General features: G+C 39.2%; 1 protein-coding gene across 10 annotated transcripts in view; it reads right to left on the reverse strand.

Moving 5' to 3' along the window:
- Positions 1 to 24,702, reverse strand: part of fryl (furry homolog, like) — an 82,512-nt gene that overhangs the window by 32,980 nt on the left and 24,830 nt on the right. For 6 of the 10 annotated variants that reach the window (XR_013787661.1, XM_079474820.1, XM_079474817.1 and 3 more), the window contains 11 exons: positions 10,952 to 11,166; positions 9,474 to 9,527; positions 6,917 to 7,056; positions 6,289 to 6,385; positions 6,040 to 6,119; positions 5,638 to 5,718; positions 4,482 to 4,650; positions 3,008 to 3,100; positions 2,583 to 2,681; positions 2,160 to 2,261; positions 565 to 609 (listed from right to left, as the gene is read on the reverse strand). Coding sequence is in view for 9 of the 10 variants with exons in the window: in XM_079474817.1 (XP_079330943.1) it covers positions 565 to 609; positions 2,160 to 2,261; positions 2,583 to 2,681; positions 3,008 to 3,100; positions 4,482 to 4,650; positions 5,638 to 5,718; positions 6,040 to 6,119; positions 6,289 to 6,385; positions 6,917 to 7,056; positions 9,474 to 9,527; positions 10,952 to 11,166 (1,175 nt within the window). In the remaining variant the exon portion in view is untranslated. Of the gene's footprint in view, positions 1 to 564; positions 610 to 2,159; positions 2,262 to 2,582; positions 2,682 to 3,007; positions 3,101 to 4,481; positions 4,651 to 5,637; positions 5,719 to 6,039; positions 6,120 to 6,288; positions 6,386 to 6,916; positions 7,057 to 9,473; positions 9,528 to 10,951; positions 11,167 to 17,532; positions 17,951 to 24,702 lie in introns of those variants that run through there. The other 4 variants (XM_079474818.1, XM_079474819.1, XM_079474813.1 and 1 more) reach the window with 4 other exon arrangements.

Consider the following 24,702-nt stretch of genomic DNA (forward strand, 5'->3'; position numbering starts at 1 on the left):
TAGAAATTTTGAGTTTTTGTGCGTGAGCCTTTGAATTCTGCAAGATGTGCTTGCTTCATTCATAAAAATCTGCTGCTTCATCTGTATCATCATAAGTGATCAATAGTTCGCTGGCTGCTCACAACAAAGCTAATGAGCGGTATGACGCACCAAACTCTGTTGAAAAGTCAATATGAGCTGTAATTTGTGCTTTAACTGCATTGATGCACAGAAAGATGACTCATAAATCTATGCAACTGAGCAAACGTATGACTTCTAAAATCCCTGCTAATGAATCCGAGATTAACTCATCACAGCTTGGCAAATCCATTCACTGACAAAGCACTTGTCTCTTACCTCTCTCTCATACAAACACAAAAAAAACTGCACCAAAGAGCACAAAGCAGTAAAGGGTGTAATGACCAACACTAACCACAGGGGGTGATACAATAGCATAGTTTACAACTACAGTAACATCAACTGAGTTGATTCAGGAAGTGGAGATCAGCCAAACATCTCCCCTGTGGAACACGGGTCAATCACATGACCAAAGCTAGTTCCCTCAAACCAACCGCAGTAACTCACCTGTAAGGTCTCAATCTGCTTACGGATGCTGTTGTTTGACGGCATCTGGAGCCAATAAACGTGCCAGAAAAAGAAAGATGACAAAAGACAGGGTGATGGTGGTGGGAAAGACATGCGGGTTAGAAAAAGAACAAGAGACAAACTTAAAACAGCACTTGTGCTACAACATGCAAAACAAAGTGCAGGGCGTATGGAACATAATACTTTCAGTGTCAGATTCACTAGAGAAGTTTGCAAGTATTCAAACGTTAATAAAGACCTCTATTAAAAATGATAATAATGTCCTACAAGACAAACACTTCTAGGGATATACTGTATTATATGCTTTAAGACGAATGCATCTAGGGAAAAAAACGTAATTTCATTAAGTGAAATTAAAATATTATTATTTTATTGTATATTAATAATAATAGTATAAATTTTTTTATGTTGTTGTATGTTACATTTATTAAATAAACAATTTGTTAAATGGGTTGTGAAACTTTTTCGCATTTGGAAAAAACGTATGGGACACTGACATCGAGCGGTTGAACTTGGTATAGCAAGTCTAATTCAAAATAGTGGAGGTGCAAGATTACATAAAAAATGAAATGACATCAAATATGGCATCTACTATGACTTACTATTGGTCAGAAAGGACAAACAAAAGCAGGGTTAGAACAGACCAGAAAGGAAATCAGGATGACAAGCAGAACTGTAAAGGAAGACCATTGATCAATCAATGAGGAGAGGAATTATCCACCACTGAGCCTACAGCACAAATCCCATAAAACTCGGCTAAATGGGCTACACCGGACCGCAGGGGAAAACTTCCCTCTTGCCCCTGAATAGCTCAACTGATTTAAGTGCAACGGACCAGTGTGAAGTGGATTCACACTACAGTCCGACATCTGATTTGGATTAACAGTAATTAAGGGCAGAATTAAAAAAGCCATCAACAAATCATCAGGAATCTATCCCAAAAGCATCACTGACACACCAGCAAGAATCACATGATCAGATTGGACAATTTACAGTATGGTAGGTTGAAGGGGAAAAACCAATCACTTCGGAAAAGAAGTTAGGAAGACCATAAAGAATCAACGATCATCTTGGGAGTTGAATCACTGACAGTGAAAAAGACACACACACAGGTTTCGGAGTTTGATTTAAAAAGTGGTTGACACAGAAAAAAATTATTAAATACTATAAGCATGAGATATTTTAAAGACAAAAGCAGTCAACACACCCTTCACCAACATGATGTAACAGAACCAAGGCATTTATTCTTAAATGTGAACCACCCAACATGCCTCCAGGCACAAGAATCTGTGTAAAGCATGCATTGTTTTTTTCCAGCAGCTAAATATAAAGCTTATGTTTACATCCAAACTGAATTTGATAGAAATGTATTATATAAAAGCACCTAAACGTCATGCACGTAATGTTGAACTTTAACATACTTTTTCATATCCCATCTCATACTGGTGTTTGTTTTATACACCTTTAGCAAGACCCAAGATAATTAATTATACAGCTCCAGGGGATTTCTCATAGGACGTCACATTGCTGAGGCAGTCATTATGTTGGGTTCACTCGAATGTGAGCACACGTACCTTAAGGTGTGAAAGGCAGTTCTGAAGAAAGATGTGCCAGTTATTGAGGAAGAACTGTTTCTGACTAACACACATCAGACACGTCACCAAGGGGTACAACGCCTGGAGAGACAAAAGCACGAGAGAAGTATTATAAAATAAATACAAAAAATGAAAAAGAGGAGCAATTAATAAAGTCATTAAAAGAAAAGCTCAACCAAAAATAAAGTTATGACTTCAAAAGATTTAACATTCATTGTAATTACATGAAAAAACAGCAGACATCTCTGAATGTGTTCCACCCAAGAAACAAAGTTATACAAGATTGGAAAGCAACGATTAAATTATGACAGAATATTTGGGTGACCTATTTCTTTACATACAGGCAAAGAGATGCCGGAGTATGATGTAGACCACAAAGGATTGTGGGAAAGTGCAAAGTACCAATGAGTGCTTCTTTCTTGAGCTGAGGTCAAAGGTCGTCTGGTAGAGCATCTCAACAAAGTTCTTCAGGCACGGCACATTCACTTCATTCTTCACCGCCTACCGAACACACACAAGATCGGACACATGAGTCATTTAGCTGAGGTACACACCTCACAAATGACTTAAAGCTATACAGCTGTGCTTCATCTTGTCTTTAATACAAATTCGGTTTCAATTCACATCAGATCTCTTAAAACATGTAGAGTCATGCACACTGAAGAACAGTCAATGCTAGGCTTTGTTTTTTTTTTACAATTGAGGACCAGAATTTAGTTGAAAATGCATTATCGAATGTATTTTATCCTGAATGCACATCATGTTGCTGCAGTATTAAGTATAAATGATGGTAGACTGGTAGGAACGGTGCTCTTCGTGGTACTTACAGCAGCTACAGGGATAAGAATCTCCACAAACAGTCCAGCCAGTGCATGTTTGATATCTTTATCCTTCACCTCCAGGAAATATTGAGCACATTCCTGTCTCACCAACACCATCACAAACACACAAAACAAGACATTTAATCAATTACTTGCAAATCTCAGTACTAACAAGTTGGGCGAAACTTGTAAATGTATGATATCAGTAACTAAGCTCAAAAGAACACGCACCGATATTAAGCACTTCGTACGACTATTATGAGTGCCCACAAAATATAGCATCTCTTTGCGGCTGCTGGCTCAATAAAAACATCTCCGGATTACGATGCTTTTTAAACTGAACGCATTGAGTGCAGGATTTAACAGCTTGTAATAGGTTTAATGTAAAGATATTTCTCCACACACTCCTGCTGGCAAAGGTCGACTCGCCACCCCGAAACATTGTTACTCAAGAGATTTTATGAGTCCTGTCCAACTGACAATAGACGAGACAAGACTCAGTTTATTCAAACTTAACTGGCTAGCTAGCTAGGTTTCTATATTTGGTTAAGTCTGACTAGCCAGTTATTCATTCAGAGACACTAAGCTTCGAGAGAGTTTTGCACATCTCTTCACTGGGATGATGTAACGTTAAAGAACCCTTAAAGGTACGGTTCACCCAAAAATAGAAATGATGTCATCTCCACCAATTTTCTCCAAATCTGTATACATTTCTTGGTTCTGATAAACACAGAGAAAAATATTCGGAAGAATGTTTGTAACCAAACAGTTTTTGGCCACAATTGAGAAGATATTTTGAAGAATGAAGGAAAGCAAAGAAGTTCTGGGGTACTTTATAACAGGTCTGGGGCACCTTCAACTTAAATTATAATATTTACCTACTACGGTAGTCAATGGTGGCCAAGAACTATTTGGTTACAAGCATTCTTCCAAATCTCTCTCTCTGTGTTCAAGAAAACAAATACATTTATACAGATTTGAAACAACTCTAGGGTGAGTAAATGATGACAGAAAGTTTTATTTTTAGGTGCACTGTCCCTTTAAGGCACCATCTCACTAGCCAACTTGAATTTGCTATATTCAGACTTATTCATGAGTAAGTTTAGATCAAATTAAAGCAGGGCAACAAACTGGGTGGATCTCCACCATGAGCACCTCACTGGTCACTGCTAAATATTCAAGTCCACACCAGCATCTGCCAATGATCATTTTAAACAAGCTGAATCTTGTCATTAAGGTCCATAGGGCAATACACTTAACAGGGAGTCACCTGAGCTATTAACACCCTTCCGAAAAAGTCTTCATGATTATTCAGCGACTATGTAAATGAAACTACAGGGTTGGAAAATGTGCTTTAGGGATCCTGGCATTTACGTGGACGCCTTCAGAAACATAAAAAAGACCAAACCTTCGATCCATTTTAAAGAAAACCAAACGGAGAGGTGTGGATACGTCTGTACTGGTATGCATGCATGCTGACCTGCATGAATTGGAAAGAAGCTTCAAAGTCCTCCACGGGGTACATCTTCACCCTGAAGAACTTCATGCCCATGATGAGGCTGATGATGCTCTGCACCACGTGAGGACTTTGCTCCTTCAGCCTCAGTTCCTTCAGCTCAGTGATGAACTTCTTGCGCACCGCCTGGAACCTGCACACAGAACACACAAAACCCATCAAGATCCTTCTTTCGCATTCTTAACACTACAGCAACACACATACTTCATCGACTCACCATAACAGGTAATAACTAGTCATAGACTAAATATTACAGTCTTTAGAATGTCTTGTTTGTCACAGTTATGGCTTAAAACCAAATACAATTCTAACCATGAATGCTTGTTACAGTAATGAAAACCATCTGAATTCAAACAAGAATCTGTGTCATTGCGTCATGTCTTTATCACATTATGTAAAATGGCTCTTCAAATACAATCCTTAGGCAAAGCAGCTCAACACAGGAAATCATGAACATGAGGTGAGGTTGAGCACTGTGGTAAATCAATTTCAGGCTGTCACTATTACAGCGAAGAGCTAAATTACATTACAGCTTAAACAGACAGTTTCATGTAGCCGTGAGGGAGTCTTAGCGTGTGGCATGGGGAGAATTACAGAAACAGTAAACGTGTCCAAAGCCCGTACAAATCATTCAGAGCTCTGTATACAGCTTGAGGCGAGTCAGTGTGACAGAAAGAGAAGAGCTCGATGGCTTTGTGAATTCTGAAAGGATAATAAATACATCTGAGTGTGCTTTTACTGGAGACCTCAATGGATGGCGTAGAACCTTCTGCTGTTTGGTATGCATTAAACAATGACAAGTATCCCGTGTTCTATTCCCTGTGGCTACATGTAATGGAGATATTAAATAACCTTTTAAATACATATCTTGAGTCATTATTACACACATCATGTCATAATTGATGTTTTGTTAAGCAGATCATCAAGTTACATTTAGATTGGTTAAAGGAAGTTTTTAACCTCAATAAACAGCAAAAATGGTCATGTGACCTTAAGCAACCTGTCCATGTGGATAGAGAGAGAGAGAGAGAGAGAGAGAGAGAAAGTACACTTTTTCAAAAATGTGCAACACAAGAAAAATTGTACGCATGACTTGATTGAGCTGTTAAGAGGAACTCACTTTGATTGGGCGAGGACTCCGATGACCTCCGCGTACAGATCAGCAATGATATGCACATTACCAGTGTTTGGGCCCGAGTACCTGTCAAGCAAACAGAGATATCCAAGATTAATAACACAACAATGCACATGACCAAGAAAGTAACACACCCGATAAAACATATTATGACTGCGTGTGTGTGGCACAACTGTGATTGTGTAACTGTAGCTGACACACGTCTGCAGTGTTCGCCATAAGAAGGGCTGGGTAACACTTGGACAGCTCATAAACTTGTAGGAGATAAAACTCGTAGGTTGTTTTATAGGGAGTTTCAAGAATCAGCTGCATGCGCGGTTTGCATTTGTGCAGTCTGGCCATGTATATTTTGCATAAAAAAAGGTGTGTTTGTGTACATGAACTCACCCCTCTTTGTGTTTAAAGTGCTTGAATGCCAGGTTAAGGACTTCTTGTACTAAGGTGTCTGGCACTGGATGAAGAGGAATCTATAAGAAAATGTTCCAACATCATTAGCACATCTGTAACGTGAGGGTCAACGTTTTACTTCACGAACCAGGATATTGTTTTAGCAAGTCCATGCATGTTTGACACAGCTCTCTCTCGTAACTTTAAAAACACCACACCTAGGCTATGAAGCACACACACAAACCTCACCTGTTTCAAAACTTCCACTGAAACTAAACAAAATATGAAGTCTATGGCTAAGTCCCTTCGCTCCAGGAGATAGTCTTTGTCCCGATGTTGTTCATCTCTATAGAGAGAGATTTTAAATGAGTACAGGAATACACAAGGTAGAATAACAACACATTTGTAGCAAGCCAAATTATTAATACATTTGTTTTAATTTATTAAAAGGTAGAAAAAACCCAGTATTTGGATGGGACTAGTGTAACCTGAAAAAACTGGGCAAATTTGCAAATGTGATGTTGATCTTGTAAAACGCAAACATGTGTTTTACTTAAACAAATCTAGTAAAATTACAAAGCAATTTGCCTCTCGTTGAAAAAAACTCCGGCTGAGGAAAATCAAATCCCATCTTGACCGCAATGTATGTGGTTATATTTTGCTTCCTATTAATGTCGACCTTTCTTGAAGATTGTAACAAAATATGGTTAGTAAATGTTACTAAAATTTCTTTTAGCATGCCAGTCCTGTCTGTAAAGTTTTAAAGACAAGATAAAACAGAGAAAGGAAGATAATTGGGCACGGCCTGATGCCACGAGTGGTTCATGAGCGCAAGACAGCTAGAGATGCTAAAGAGAAGCTGTGTGTCTTTCCTCACCCTTTAGACTTGGTGCTGGAGCGAGGCCTGTACTCGTACGACTCATCTTCTGTTCCACTCTGTCTTCTGTACCAGTCAAACAACGTCCGCAACAGCGAAGGCAAACAGTGTTCTGCTATGGAGCTCATAGAGCTTATTAACTGCAATACAAACACAGCAATACTGCTCAGTAATGTGGCATATAATACTCAACTGAACACCTCAGAAACAACTTTCACGAAAGCACATTGTTTTTGTCTTCAAAAGACAGTTAATAACCCCCTGGAGTTGTATAGATTACCTGGATGGATGCACATTTTGAATCGTCAAAACTCTGGACCCCAGTCATTACATTGCCAGGCTTTTATTTAATATAGCTCGAATTGTGTTCGGCTTAAGAAAGAAAGTCACTTTGATCAAGGAAGTAAGGAATGTTTATTTTTCAATAAACTATTCCTTTAAATGCACTCTTGGATATCATTTGATTTCCAAATAGAGCTGCAGAAAGACATAGGGAAGCGCCTGCAGCATCTTTGAGCACATTCTGGTATTGATCTGTTCTGTCGTAAGGGCAAGATGGGTGTAGGATGATACGTCCACTGGCTACTCAACCTTTTACTGCAGTAACCTGGCACCAGCCGTTACACACGCAGTATCTATGAGCTACGGCAGTGGAGGAGATGTGTGTAAGCCGACTGTGGTTCAACACAGCTCATCACTCCGCAGTCACTGTACACATCACTTACGGAATACTTCCAGACGCTGCACCGGTGTGTTAGTAATGGTAAAAGTGTGTGCTTTTGTTAACAAGGTCAATGTCAAAAAATTGCTTACATTTGATTGCCGATTTACATAATAGGAATGTCATTGTTCCTTGGTGAGAATTTTCTAAAAACCTTCTAGGTTTTTAAAGTCCCAGTGAAATAAAAAATTACAACGACAATTTGTTCATGAAATATTGCAGTTTCTATTGTAAATTGTTCATCAATGGGGGTCATTCACTCTTTAAAAGTCGTGTCCCCTCATAAACTTGAAAATCTGAAATTACACTTCCATCCTGTAATGACTATCCATTTTAAGATTAGATTAGATTCAACTTTATTGTCATTACACATATACAAGTACAGTGTAACGAAATGTAGTTTAGGTCTAACCAGAAGTGCAGTTAGCAAGTGCAGGATATATAGTGTGCATAAATACAGAATACAGTATGAGAGAATATAATACAGTGGGCTTGGACTATAAAAATATTTTGCAGTAGGAATGTTCTATGAAAATATGACAGTAGGTATATACTATGAACAATATATACAGATGGCTATATACTATGAACATTAATGTAAATGACCCATGTTAGACGGCTTGGGCAGAGGATCCGTTAACTCCTCCCCTTCAACTGTCCGTCTGCTGCCAGTTCCATTTCAAAATGCAACATAAATCGCAGAGAAAGACGAAAGCCACGTCGACTATTTTTTTAATTCCAAATTACCATATCACTCTGAAAAGTGTCAAAATATGGAAGTAAAAACTATTGCAACTTTTGGTTCACAGGGACTTTAAAATTGGACTTTGATTCTCAGATATTCAATGTGGTCTCATACTACGAAGCCCACTGCGTTTATGTACGTTCAGGAAAGAAAAGTGTATGTTGGACAGGATGATATATGTTGCTAAGGAGAGTGATGTAACAGCTCTCCCTGCCCTCATGCCATTTGGAAAACACACTACAACACCCTGAACTCATATATTCACACAAGCATACCAGGCAGCATGTGCTGATCTACTGCTGCGGATGACACAGCGATTCTGTTTTTGGCAACATTAGCACAAACACGGACACCAAAAACTAAAGCATAGAGACACACAAACACATTTGCTGTGGTTTTCTGCATACAGAGCACATTCCCATTGGCTCATTCTTTCTGACACACGAAGGGTCTTATAGTGCTGGCTGGATCTATTGCAGGATGATGTCTCATTTGCTTTGGGTTTTGCTAAACAAAGCATTTTGGTGCAGCTCCACTGTTGAAAGTTCTGCACAATCAGAAATGAGTGAGTGATCGATGGGATTTAAACTCGGGTCCGGGGACCCCCAGAAGATTCTAAGGGGTCCCCAGAACGTTTCAGAGAAAAAAGACACGGTCTACTGAACTTTAATTACCTTGTATTGTCTAAGTGTTCAGGGGTTCTTTATTTGCTTCATGCATATTCAGAATTGTATTTATAAAGCTATCATGAAAATTAATTAACTATGAAGATCAATACAGTAAAGGAAATTTGAAAAGAAAATGTTTCTCTTCAGGGTTATACATTCGACAATCATAACGGTATTTTGCTTTTAGATTATCACACGTATTTATCGAACAAGTTTCTTTATTCATACAAATATATAGGCCTAGAAGGATATGCATATTCGCAAGGGGGTCCTTCACAAAGGGTTCACCATATTACATCATAAAGTGTGAAAACCAGTTGCCTCTTTTATACTTCAGGTATAGCGGATAAATCATTAAAGCAAAAAAGCTGATTTCCACTTTTACAAGATGTTTTTGACATTGCATTCACACACACAACCAACCTGATCAAATTGTGCATCTTCTCCTCTTTGCAGTGAGCGGGACAGGGGCTTCTCCTGTAAGAACACAAACACACTTCCAGCATTACTCCAACAAACCACAAACCCGTTTATATGACAGAGATCATGTCCCTGAAAGGTGTCATATTTTTCCCTTGAGGTTTTTATTTATGAAAGCTTTGGCATCAAAAAGAGTTATACTAGAATCTTTCATTACCAGTTTACAAAGCAACTGCTGAACCTTTAAGAAAAACCGTTGCTTGCGAAATGAGCATCAGAACAGAATGTTTCTTAGTTTACACGCACCGGGCAGAAGAACTGTAGATCAGAGGGTGTAATGATACACTTAGCTCACGATTCTACAATACACAAAACCAAACTAACCAAATGTAGATAATACAATTGAATTCAAATAGGATATGAATAATCAGAAAATAATCGGATGAATATAATAAGAATATAATAATATAATCGACACACACATGCATCTCTGCATCCATTGCTGAGGATATGTATTGCAGCAAATGCAGTCAGAGCTGCTTAGCTCCAGGACAAAGAGAGAAACTAACAAAGGGAACTCGAATGAAGCTAATGACTCCTTGTTTCTATTTTGAAAATGAATATAAATATATTTTACAGTGGAACAAACACTTTAAGAGTAAGAAGTTTAAAGTCAGAGCTGATGGGCAAAAGAGTGGACAACACAGTTAAAGAGAAAAAGCAGCTCTTCTCTGCAGCCCTCTGATATAGACATTACCAGTTTCTCTTTCTGTATAGACTGAGAGAGCGGTCCGTGTACCTCTGTGTAAACACACAAAGAAGAGAGAAGTAACATGGAGAGGAAGCATTTAAGGGCAAATCTGCAAAGAATGTGTGTGTGCTTTTCTGCAAGGCGAGAAGAATTGAACAGAAGAGAGCATTTCAAGAATGCAAACCTCTCCTTCTGTTTCTGGGAATACACTGGATTTATGTGTTTATGTGTTACACAACCTTCACGATCACCTCTTTTCCCCTAAATAAGTCAACATGGCCTCACAGCATACTGTCTGAATACAGCATACTGACTGTCCCCTGGCGTGACGGCTAACAGAAAGCTCAACACAAAATTTATATTCCACACATTTACATGACTTTACTGTAAACAGCAAACACATTTATTCGAAGCAATCTGAGGTACATGTATTCCTCGAGAATCCCCACAGTCCACCAACTGAGCTACAGAAACACTGTTAAATGCAGTGCAATAGAATACAAAATAAAGTTGAAGTGATATCCTAAATACTTTTGTTAATACGGCCACTATGTCACTGCAGCATTATTGGATCTTCTCTTCGGATTCATCAATCCTATTCATTATATATATCTGGTACTACACACTCATTTTTGACATCAACACCATGATAATGTCCAAATGACCCTTCTGCAAGTTAAAGTAAGTGTGACGACATATGACACTAAGCAATAGATCCTAAGATACTGACCAGCGGTTCAGCCATGACCACCTCGATCTTCTTTTCGGCAAGGACAGCGAACTCTGCGAAAAGGCTCTTGATGACGAATTCCCCGGGCTTAAGCTCCGGGTCGATGGTGATGCTGGACATGGTGGCGGGGTGGATGCTACGCTTCTCCCAGCTTGGGGGGGCCGAGGGGGAGGTTCCTCGCCTACTCACACTGCTGTTGCTTACAGGGACGGAGGCTATTAAGAGAGAAAGAAAAGAGAGAGGGTCAGCATTATGCATTATGAATGCTTATGAAGCACATAACATCTCTGAGCACAAGTTCAAGTCAAGTATCAGTTACATGGATTGGTGCAAATGAGCTGGAATAAAGGTTTAATCGCTCTTAAAGAAACGCCAATGAAAAAATCAAGAACATGAAGCACAGCAAAGACAATATCAAATTGTTCAAAATCAAATTAAGGGGGAACATTCACGATTTCAATTGTAAAACAGGTAAAGACAAACATGTGTTTAAAACTGAGAACGATTTATATGCGCGTTGATACAAAATTTTTGCACAAAAACAGAAGAATTGCCTGGGCAGAAAAGTTCTCAAACTGACAATGCATTCATTTGTTTTATGTATTGTGCTAACTTGTTTGTTTCTAGGGGAACGGTGAAAACAAACTCCTCTTCGAAGCTCAAATATGGGTCAGTGCAAAGGTTAACTAAAAAATGCATAACACGGCTGGAACCCAACGGAGAGGTCGGGCTGTTCAATGGAAATGCATCAGTATGCTAAACAAACAGCTTTCACGTATCATGTGATAAATCAAATGCCATCTCATCGATCATGTTTGCCATTGAAAGTGAAATTCCAATCATCTTTCAATAAAGTCTGAAGATATGCCAATAAAATATGACTTACGTTAAATTCCGATAATCTTTTAGGCCTACTACTTTTTTGGGATAGAGAGATATAAATGTACTTAATATTTCTCAAGCTTGGTGCATTTTTTCTGAGGACTATTCATTCTGGGATTGAACCCTCCGCAAAGGAAACATGCAACAATGCTTTAAAACTAGGACAAAACTAGGTTCTCAGAATACTTAAAGAATGAGTTCACCCAAAATGAAAATGTTTTCATCATTTACTCACACCCATGTCATTCCAAACCTGCAGAACACAGAACGTGATATTCGAAGAACACCGGTCCCCAAACATGGCCACCATTGACTTATGGCACATTCCTCAAAATAACTTATTTTGTGTTCCACAGAAGAAAGGGTCACAAGAGGGTAAACAAATAAAGACATACTTTTTTTAATGAACTATCAGTTTAAGTCTACCTTTGAGCTTTCATGTCAGAACTGTGCCTACAGCTAAAATGCCTCATCTTGCAAGACCAGCAGTGACATGACAGCTTTAAAACTTCCAAATCATATTTATGATGTCAGGTACATTGTTATTTCACGGCTCAAAAACCAGCACTGACATATTCTTTCCCAAAATCACACATTAAGATAATCACACACCCTTCCGATTCAGTCCTTAATGAAGAAATACTGGAAAAACTGTATATGTCACATGTCTAACCTCAATCAGGAAATCCCAACCCTTGCCTCCAACAGGTTGCCCAGGAAACCACGATGATGCCGGGGAAGCTCAAACAATAATAGGAGGATGAATAAAAAAAGGCCTTGTGAAATTTTATGAGTTTTTCAGAGGAGAATGCAGGGTCACACCTAGCAACTCCCCCACATCATAATACTAAAACATAAACATTCACACACATGTAAGACTCCATCCTAGAAGCTGTTTGTCTATGTAAGAACACTCATTCTTTGTTTCCTGTTAAGCATCGCCCCCTAGTCCCTATGATGTCACAGTCGACTCATTGGCCGGCATCCTAACAGAGTCCCTGGCCTGTCTTCTGACTGGCTGACAGGTCTGTTAATGGGCATTCAAACGTTGTACTTTTCCACTCAATGAGGCAAAACAAGGGAGCAAAAAAAGTTGCAGAGGAAAAATGTGTGGCATCCCCTCAATCTCTCTCTCTCTCTTCATCCTCCTTCCATTCCTCTTTATGCCATATAATTTGTGACACACTGGGCTGCATTGCTGACCCCATAGCACACATTTGTGCCTCAGAATGAGGCAGAGAGTCACATGAAATGAAGTCACAACACGGAGGCCATTAACGCTGAGGCTGTTTGGAAACAGTATTCTCTAGGACACCCTGATACCCTGAACTTCACCACATGGTCCCAAAACCCGATTCGCTGACTACAAGTGAACTCGCACAGCAGGGCTCTACGTGCTTTCTCATCACTGTCACCTGCTGTAAATAATAGGGCTGGTTAATTTATCGTAAATTAATCGTTTTATCAAATGCGGTCGATTTGATATTGATTCTCACAAGTTGTGAATACATTTTCTTCTTTCACATTTCCGCAAGCATTGCACTAGTTGCCACTTATAATTGTACATGTAGGTTATACTTGTGCTGTATCTTTTATGTAAAATAATCTGATCCTGTTTGATAAAGGTATGCGACTGTTCTTGTTCAATATACCCAAGTGTACCAGAAAGTTTAATATACAGGTTAGTGGCACTTCATTTCATTTTTAGATTTGACTGCATGTTTATTGATCATCTTTAAAAATATCTATAGGATTTGTTTCTTTAAGGATTAAATCTATAATCATTGACACGAATCGAGAAATGTAATCGAGAGCTTGTGAATCGTAATCGAAACGGAACATCAGATTCGATATGCAGCCCTAGCAAGACAACACCCCAAAATAAAATTCATATAATTCACATTCACAAATGTTGTTGTTAAAGCTGTTCTTTTCAATAAGGAACAAAACAGGAAAATATGAGACAGCAGTTCATAAAGAACAACATAATCCCGAACTGTTGTTAAATGATAAGAAGTCTTCCGTTTATGTTTCACAAAAATAAGTAAACAAATATAATAACAGCATATGGAACAACATGATAGTAAATAATGTCATATTGGCTGACCGTTCTTTAGACCCATAAGCATACAGAGGCCTACGTGCATTCAGGATGGTTTCCACTACTGAGCGATGCGGATGTGGTTTGTCACGCGAGAGCACACAGAGATCAAATAACCTAAGTGACATCATCATCATCATCATCTACATTATCACAGCTATTTAAAGCCCAACACAGACAGTGGCGATCATCATCTTAATGTTTTCCCGATCACAGCTGCTTCAGGGAGGGTGTGACATCTCACCCAAATCTGTTTATACATTGTCTGTTCAATGCTCAAATTCAGATTACCCTAAACAACAACAACAACAACATTTACACATTCTGAACCTGATCAAAATATTAAACCTGTCCAATATATATTAAGTGAATAAAGCAGTCTGGATCATTTACTCACCCTTATGTCATTGCAAACCTATATGACGTTCTTCTGCACAACACAAAGAGATTTTAAAGAATGTTGGTAGCCAAACAACATTGACCCCCATTGACTTCTATTGTATGGGCACAAAAATCCACTTCGACATTTCTCAAAATACAGGACATGACATGAATCAGTGAATAAACAATGACAGATTTTTTTGTTTTTGGGTGAACTATCCCTTTAACCAAATGTGGTAGCTATCTATAAGAATGGCAATAGTTTATAATATATCTAACTTCACCCAACTTGCTCAGCAAGATTCTTTTCAAACCGTAGATCCACCATAACAGATGTGGATCTTAATGAAAATACAGACCATAAAAGGCACCTTTTTACGCTAATGCCTGCTAATCATACCCCATGCAGAATGCTTTGTGGCACTGTCCAGAATGCAACGATGCATTACATCACTATCCGATCAGTACAAACATATGAAGTGGCCAACCCCAAGTAAATGCCACCATGAATAAATAATAACCACCTTTGTTCTCTTAAAAAAATTACAGCTGTTTCAAACAGGTGGTGGTGCTTCATGCGTGATGGAGTGTGTTTGTGTGTTTGAAAGAGAGAGATTAATCTGCTATGGCACTAATAAAGTGTAAACATTATATCAGCGGTGTCTCAACTTGCCCAGATTCCAGCAGGAGTCTCCCTCTAAAAGCAATTCACAGATACACACACTTATCTGATTCATCTCAGTTACATAGCCTCACTTCGCATTCAGTAAAGTTATGCCTTTGACCTTCGACCACAGTGGGAAGATAGTGGAGGAAAGAGAATCTACCGGCTAGGTTGAATGTTGCCAGCTCTTGAAACTAGGTCTCACTCCTCATTGTTTGAATGGAGAGGCCCAAAGCAAGAGAATTGGCACCAACACACAAGATTGGAGAAAGGAAGGAGAAAAAGCGGGAGAAACTTAGTATTGCATGCCAACCACAAGTGACATTTCTCCCAGAGTGACTGCACTGGATGTTACTGGCTGTAGAGGGAACAGTTGGTCAACAGTCACTCAGGGCTGCTCCATTTTCAACTAAAATCACCAAATATGCTAAATCCCAAAACTTGATTGGTTTCGGTAGGTGTTGTAACGGTTTAATCTGGGGTAAAATGCATATTTTTCAATTGATAGCCATTCAAATGCAGGTGTACAACACTTTTAGTAACATTCCTGGGAAGCTACCCAAAGACCAACTCCGTTTCATGTGCAGAACATCTTTCAGTCGGCAAGGCTTAATGGGAAGGTCCTTAAACGTTGAACTAAAAATCTGGTTTTGTTCTTTTTCTAAAATAGTTTGTGTGTTAGTATCTCTACAATTACAGCAGTGACTTTCAGAAAGTTAACATAAGTGTTTTGGGTTATAAAAAAACTACAGCTGGGCCGGAGACATGATTCTTTCTCTATAAATACAAAAACATGATCTTGTTGAAAAATAAATCTACAACCAGCCAGTATTCTTGGTGCTTAACAAAAACAGTTCACCCAAAAATGTAAATTCGGTCTTCATTTACTGACCCCCAAGTCAAGTTCTTTGTTCTGATGAATTCACAACAAAATAACTTTTTTTTGTTTAGATTTGGAAGAATGCTTGTAACCAAACAGTTCTTGGCCACCATTGACTAGTAGGAACATTTTCTGGGTTCTGTTGAACAAAAAATAAGATATTTGGAAGAATGTAGAAAAGCAAACAGTTCAGGAGCAGTTTCGACGACCATAGTTATCTTTCCTACTATGACAGTCAAAGGTGGCAAAGAACTGTTTGGTTACAACCATTCCTCCAAATATCTTTCTGTGTTTATCAGAACAAAGCAATGTATACAGATTGGGAACCACTTGAGGGTGAGCAAATGATGACAGAATTTTTAGTTTTGTGTAAACTGTCCCCTTTAAGTAAGAAAACTAAGAAATGCTCAGGCAACACTGTGAGATGTTGAAAAAACATTTGTAAAAAAAGTGTCAAGAGTCATATTATATCACAAGTTGAAACTGCACATGTGTGACCCAGTCTGTGAAATGTAGGCTGAAGCCTCAAAATCTTATTATAGTGTCATAATTTTACTGAGATATACATTTTTGAACTGAACTGAGTCAATATTAAGAAATCCAGATCAAATTCTGAAAGAATGCTCTTTACATTACGTAGAAAGATTTTATGTAGAAAATAGTACATCCCCATAAATATACTTTTTTCAATTCTTGTAATTCTACAAGTTTTACACGTATATACTATAACCTAAGGGAGCTGAATGTGTGAACCACTGCAGGATTCCAAAAAACACACACTGGCAGTAATATAATACACATGTCCTAGAACAAAAGTACATGCTGTGTGTGTGTGTGTGAGTGCGCATACTGTATCTATATGTGTGTGCGACGTGCTATCATTTAGCTCTTTTTCTCCGTTGGGATTGCTAATGTTTCCTTTTATTGATCGGCCTCTTCACTGGCCACACCACTTCCTATATCAGACGAACATCATGAGAAACCCAAGATCTTCAAAGGGGTCATCAGGCGGAAAGAGGACAGAGAACAAAGCTAGTTATACTGAGGAGCAGATGAGATAAGAGAGACACTGCGGGGCTAGGAGATGAATCGTATGGAGCAGTCAGATACACCTGAACTGCAAAAAGAGCCGTGAAACTTCAGAGAGAATGTGAACAATATTACCATGTGGCACAGCTACGGTTCAAAAGAAAGTTCATGCAAGTGCTTTGTCACCCTGTCCCAAATAAAGATCCCTTTGGCTGTGCTTACGTTGTTACACATGTGCCTCTGACAGAGTATGTGTAGAATGAACACTACTCTCTGATCAAACACCTCCTAACAGACACAAACATGCTATATTAATTAAACTAGACATTACATTTACGCATTTGGTAGACGCTTTTATCCAAAGCGACTTACATTGCATTGTCCTATACATTTGATTCTGACTATGTGCAATCCCCTGGGATTGAACCCATGACCTTGGCATTGCTAGCACCATTCTCTAACCACTGAGCCACCGGAAAGACATCAAACAGCCCTAGCCTTGCTATGCAGAGACGGCGGCGTGTATGCTGGGCTGTCACAGCACACTTGCACTGACTCCCGAGCTGTAATGAATTTGTGAAAGCTGAATCTGAGCTAGGCGTTTCATCTTCATAAAGCGCACGCTGACGCTGAGAGTTACTCACAGTTCCCACTCCAGGACTTGAGCAGAGACTTGATGCTGATCTCAAAGAACACCGAATCCTGCAGACTCAGCATGACGCCAGCAGAGGACTGTGGGTAAAAAGAAGGCACTGGATCCTCTGGCCAGTCCGGCTGGCTCCTGTACTCCAAGCGTCTGCTCACCCGCTCATCCCGTGCCGTCTACAGAAGGGCAAAGTTTCAGCCTCTGCCCGGGCTTGTGATGAAGCGCATGCTGCAGAACGCACACAAATGCACGTGTGTTGTCACGCGTACCAGCTCTCACGCTCTCTCAGATCAGCTGCGGGGCTCTGAGGGGCCCATAAGGAGCGAGAGAGTAAAAGACGAACCAAGAAAATCAACAAAGAAAAGACTATGCTGTGTCCTCAGATGGGAATTCCAAAGGCACGCGGGAGTATTATCCAGTCCATCCAGTCCAGGATGCCGCTCTCGAAGTGTGCAGGGAAACTTTGTTCTGGGAATGTGTAAGCGTCTGAGGGAGAGAGAATGGTGAGGATGGACTCCCAGCTGAGAGCGGCAGCGCTCTTGCTCGCGTAACTCGTCTGCGCTGGGTCCTAAAGCCCACCCCAAATCAACTCTCCCGCACTTATCCCCTCCTGTACTCCCATTCACTCGGTATGGGTTGGTTCTACTTGTTCTCTCGTGCCCACCCTCTCTCATTCTGTGAAGAGAGCGTTTGTTTCAATGGCAGAATAGGAGGGGAGGGTGATGTCATGAACACGCTGTTAGCCTGCTCTGGCTTCTCTCCAGCGCTTCAAATACATGTCATTACAGCTACCGCTTTGCCGTTTTCACTCTCTCCTCACTTTATCTATTCCACGCGTCAGTGGCTGGGCACAACACACACTTCCTGTACCAAAACTGATGCGTCACCGGCAACTGCAGTAAATTGTTCGAGAAAGAGAGAGAGTATAAAACAAGAGTGGAATCTAGGAGACAAGGGATGTCAATAGAATTAACTTAAACTTCAATTATTAACATAAAGTGATGTTGGCGACAAATGATTTTGTTTTTTCTTATAACGTATTTTCTCTTAATCTGATCGGTACAAAACTCTGCTATTTTTCCACCTAAGCACACCCAAAAGGGTTTAACTTTATTCGACAATGTTAAGTTGGTGAAAATAAAAATCGTTGTGGGCACCCGTATGAAATTAATGGCAAATGAGTAAATTTCACAGCAATTCTTTTTATTTATTTGTATTTTTTTTTCAATAAACATACAACAAATCACCCACAAATATAAATTTCACAAGCCTACAGAACAGTGTTTTTCCCAAATTATGTCAAATAACATTGACATTCACACACATGCATAAACAAAGAACTGTGCAGCGCACGTACGTACGCACACACACATGCACGCACGCACATACACACTTCAATGTGAGATAAAAGTCCCACTGCAAGATCGCATTGCTACTGCTACCTCTGGGACAGTGACGTTTTCAATTCATTCTGTAGTAAAACAATGGCAAAGAGGATTATTATAGCAGAGAGCCTTGATATTTTGGAAATGTTGTGTATATTGTTACAAATAAATTATAACTCCGTCTCCCACTTTCTCTTTCTTATGGGTTGGTCAAATTAGTTTGTAAGCATATTTGGCATCTTTGCACTGTTTTACCAACCTCAATGTTTTCTTTTAAATGATACAATTTTCACTGATAACATCTACAACATAAGGTGTTAAGTTTGTTAAACATTACCAAAAAACTAAATAAATGCATATCTCGTTTTAACATGAAACAAATGAAAAAAGATTGTGTTATGAGATTTATGTAAAATATCAATGGAATCACAATGTGCCCGAATTTGTCCACTATTAATGCAGTTGTAATTAACAGCACTTGAGGGTTCAACACATACAATGTTTGAATATAATTTAATAAGTATATAGTGATGGATTTAGTTTTAATTGAGTTTAGCTAAAAAAAAAAGGTACGAGAGTGTTATGAGAGAATTATAATTTTAGCTGAACTATACAGCTCCGGAGGTTGACGTCACGCAATATGAACTCTCCCATTTTGGCAGGCTTTCAGGAGAGCGCTAGAGCAGCTGTAGCATTGGTATTGACAGTGGTCAAACAATAATTTTAAACGCTGTATAGACTTTACAAATCGTACTTTTTTAATATGGTGGACAACTATTTGATCATATTAGTAAGGAGCCGGAATCCGCCGATAGACAGGGCCTATCGGGGGTAAACTGCAATAAAACATGCTAACAAACACGTCACCGCTATCTCTCCCTCTCTGTCGTTATGCTGCCAAATCCTGAACAAGACACATGAGAGCAATACTCTCCTGTTCCAGCTGTGCAAATCGCAGAAGGCTCCTAACACAACCCCATCGTGTCTGACCACCACCCACGGCTTCAATAGAGGCTCATTACGTTTCTGGGGAATGTTTAACCTGCAAGATAAGTGATATAGCTATGCTTTATCTGTTTCTTTATTGATACACGTTAAAAGCACCCCGGCGGCATTATATGGATCTGTTATGTTAAGTTTTGCTATGCGCAGGTCTATGTCTTTTGAATTAAAGTGCACAGTGAACTCTGTTGCCTTGAAACTTATGCTGGCGCCATTCATTTCATAGTCGCTCCCGGCTGTCCTTGCCTGCCAGGATGGCGGTGTAAACAGAATAGGTCACGTGACTGCCGGAGCTATATTCCCCTTAACATTTACTTTGATACACCATCATTCACTTTCATTATGTGTAAGCCATTCAGCTTGGAATAACATGAATGAATTTTTATTTCTGGCTGCACTGTTCCCTTAAACACATACACACATTTCACTTGGTTCCAGTTCAAAAAAGAAACCATGTTTCTAAAAATACCAACATTTTCCTCAAGTTGGCAACGTATACATTGCACAAGCGGCGACTGTTTGGAAAAGTCATATCCTTGCAAATTTACATTGACGCACTGACGTCCACACGCACAGCTGGTGTAAGTGATGCTTGACCTATGAGGTAACCAATGCCTGCTTGCAGAAGAGGGTGCGGCAGTCTGGGTTATTAACAGAAGAATGAAAAAGCAACCCAGTGAGATCAGACAAAATGACGCACGCCCCTGATCTGACACATCATTTGATAAATCACAGCATGAGCTAATCATGCTTTACTAATGACAAATTTTTCACATTTTGGCAAATTCTAAGCAGGCTACTGTTTGTGAAGATGCTTAAATATACAACATAACAACATGTTATTTTGAGAAGTGATTGAAAACTCAATGCAATTGTTTAATTTAATAAAGAACTTGGGAAAAAAACAATCATGTTTTCAGGTGCGGACAAATCTGCTCCTCTGATGTGCCAGACAGGACAACAGAGGAGCAACTGTGTGAAGTGGAAACCCACAAATATGGAATTAATACACGCCGGCTCTACATCACGTTTGGCACTTCGTAAATCAACATCCATCATAATGCACGCCGATGCATTGAACCATAACAAACTCTCAGCACATGGTAATCCACAATACCAGACCCAAAAATAACCTTCCACCATCTTCAGTGCCCTGCCACCTCCAATCACAGACATTAGCGCCTGACATCATCTGACCAGAGCCCTGAGACCAGATAAAAGAGTGCACACAAACAGATTCCACCGATACCACTCACAATCTCTCTTTCTTTCCCTCCACCCGTCTATCTTTCTCTCTCTTTCCATCACTTGACTGTCCCTCCCTGCTGGAGTTATGCAAAGCGAAAAGGCAGCATTGTAAACAAACACTGGGCACAAAAGCCTGTATTGTGTGGACTGCAGCACGGGGCTTTAACTCCCACACTCACACATAAACATAAATAAACGCACATGCACAAACAAACACATTATATGGAGCTTGTTACACATTAGTGGATACAGTACTACGAGCTGCTGGTTGACCATTCCTGACCAAATAACCGATATACAATCAAAATGCATTTCTGAAAACATTTAGAAAATACTGTGCTGTAGGTGCTCTGTCAAGCTTGATACTGACAGCTTTGTCAGTCAAAACTGAATGAAATGTTACTTTAAACTTCCTGTGAATGACATGTGACTTTATTGTACTAAAATAAGGGCTGATCAGGTGAATGAAGGAAGGATGACTTACTGTGAGCTCAAAACGCCAATTTTTGTCCTTCTGCATTATAGAGCCAAAATACAGAGCCAGGGCTGAGAACTGGCTGAGAACTGGCTGTTCCTGCATGCACCACACCCATTAAAATAAAGTTACTCCACAATCACATGATGGTCTAAAGACTGCCATCTCCCCATCGCTCTCGCTCAAAAGCACACAGTTTAGGGTAAACAGTGGGATCCTGTTCATCACAGCAGGAATGTTGCTCTATTGTCAACACGGTCACAACATACATATATATGGTCGCAGCAGCTACTCAATTCCAGATTTACAGTAACGAAACCAGATTTTGATCCAGATTAAGTCAAACCTCATTCCCAATTTACAGTAATGAAACCAGATTCTGATCTAGGGCTGTAGCTATCGATTATTTTACCAATTATTCCATCGATTAATCGAGTATTCGAATAAAAAGTACTTTTTCTTTATTAAAGAACAATACTAAATATACAAGAGAAAATAAGACAGGTCTCTTTTTCCTTTTTAGAAAAAACATTACTTAACCCCCATTCCCAATTTACAGTAGTAATCTGGTATCCAGCTAAAAAGAAATAATAATTAACCCACTTTTTCCTGCTTTACAATAACTAAAACCAGATTCTGATCCAAATCAAAAAACACAAACTCAATCCCAATCTAGTTTAAACCAGATCAAATTCATCCCATTTTAGAGCAACTAAACCAGATTCTGATCCTCATAAGAAAACTCATTCAAACATAATACAAGTTTTGGCAAAAAGATGAAACAAGCTCGGCTGCTGATGTCGCAGGAGAAGACATACTGTAAGTGCTTTTGGACAGTGCGCAGGGAATAGACACTGACAGACAGGCAGTCTGTTGAAGGCCCTGCAATCCCACGAGGCCACGGTGAGAGTGCATTTCCTGTACTGTGCATTACAGCACCCAGCAAAGGGAAAAGGAGAGCCAAAAAAGAAAGAAAGAGGAGAGTGAATGAGAGAGAGAGGTAGAGAAAAAGAGATTAATCGATAAGGACAGTAATTTTATCAGAGACTGCTAAAACCTTCAGCAAATTGCACAAAGCAGGTTCCCCTGTGTAAAAGCAACATTAAAACTGCAACTCCCACAATGCAAAGCTATAAAAGTGCAAATAAGATCAAAGAGCGCCATATAGGTGAAATACTACAACAAAGTGTGTGGCTTTTTTTACTTAAAAATTAATGAGGTCATAATTTACTCACCGTCATGCGGTTCCAAACCTCCCTGTACAGAATTATATTATATTATCTCCTTTTGTGTACAGTCAGCAAGTCAAACAAGTTTGGAAACAGCATAAGGGTGAGCAAAAAAAACTGAATTTTCATTTGAGATAAACATTACCAGTAATTCTGTGGATGAACTAACATTAAAATCTTTGGGTGTCAGAATCGAGACATTTAAGCTAAAATCATAACGCTATGTCAGACATTGTGTAAGCTGGGATGCTGCACACCTTGCTGGGAACAAGCATCTCTTAGCACCATGCAACCAAAACAGGCTCTGCAGAGAGAGACACTATTAAAAAGTGGTGAAACCCAGTGTGTTGGGAAGAGAGGGACAGTGGGCGTGCTAGCCTAACAAGTCCTCTGATCAGCACTGCTTAAGTCAGCACAGATGCTGTTACAGTACACATCAGCCCCCAGATCTCCAAAACTGACCAAATGCTGCAAAATACAGTAAGCTGAGTCATGAACGAGAGAGAGAACAGACAGAAAGTCAAAGAAAGAGGGAAAGACAAAAAACATTTTAATATCGTAAGGTCCTATGATATCCGTGACGAATCGAGAAATCCAGAATTTTGCATGAATAAGAAAGTAGCATTTAACAGCAAATTACATTCATACCATGATGGACTAGCATCAATAACCCTACATATGCTAAATATGTTATCCAGTTTTTCTGTGTGTACTATCATATACACTATAGACTGAAATGCAAAGGTCTTTGCGACTATTCGCCAAAATAAAAGTCCAGTTAATCCAAATAAATTATACTATACCCATACTATTGCATTCTGTAGTATTAACTACAGTAGACTGATAATGTTGTACTAGAGTAAGGTTCAAAAACACTACAACATCTAGGAATTTTACTATAGTAAATGCTGTTGTATATAGTTTATAGTAAATACTACAAACTACACTGTTACTGTAAACATTGTACTTGTATGTGATCCTGGTCAACAAGGGTACATTTTTTTTACCTTTAGATTTTTACCTCATCCTAAAACTGAATAAGCTTTTTTTAGGATAGGACGACATTTGCCCCAGATACAACTAAGAATTTAAAACTCTGGAATCTGCAAAACAGTCCTGTGTAAACTACGGCATAGGAAATATTCATGGAACATGATCTTAACTTAATATCATTTTTGCCATTAAAGAAAAAGCAATAATTTTGACCCACACAATGTATTTTTGGCTATGACAAAAAAATTCCCATGGTCATGTGAAAATAAAAATAAATTTAGGAAAAATAAATGAATTACATTTGGGGAAATATAAAAGGGCTGTACTATTGCTAATGTAAAGGAACAATCCATCACTGTTACACCGTGTCTACACCAGACACGACTAGCGTGACGCGACACGACAAAAGACATTAGAAACGCATTAGAACTCATTATAATTTTACATTTTCTCCATACTGGATTCCAGTGTGGATAAATTTTGTAATATAAAGGGTTCTTATGCAGTTCTGTCGGGTCCAGTGTAGACACGGTGTAAGACTGTTGTTTTGACAGCTTTGGCAAAGGCAGTGTTTAACTGTACGATCTTAACTTCTGTGGCATATCCTAAACCTGCATTTCTGCTCTTCAAGTTGTGTACGAATCACATACTGCCTGAAAGAAAACATCACACGCATGCATTTTCCTTAAGACAAATTTTCAATTCACTTTAATCAACTACAGCAATGAGAAAGCGAGGAAGAGAGGGTGTGGCAGGGCTGCTAATGTCTCTATTTGATTTTGTGATCACTGTTTCCAGATCAGCAACCCTGGAAACCCCTCGAGGGGACCAATATT

The sequence above is a fragment of the Barbatula barbatula genome (genome assembly GCF_947034865.1).
Source record: "Barbatula barbatula genome assembly, chromosome: 15".
Taxonomy (NCBI): domain Eukaryota; kingdom Metazoa; phylum Chordata; class Actinopteri; order Cypriniformes; family Nemacheilidae; genus Barbatula; species Barbatula barbatula.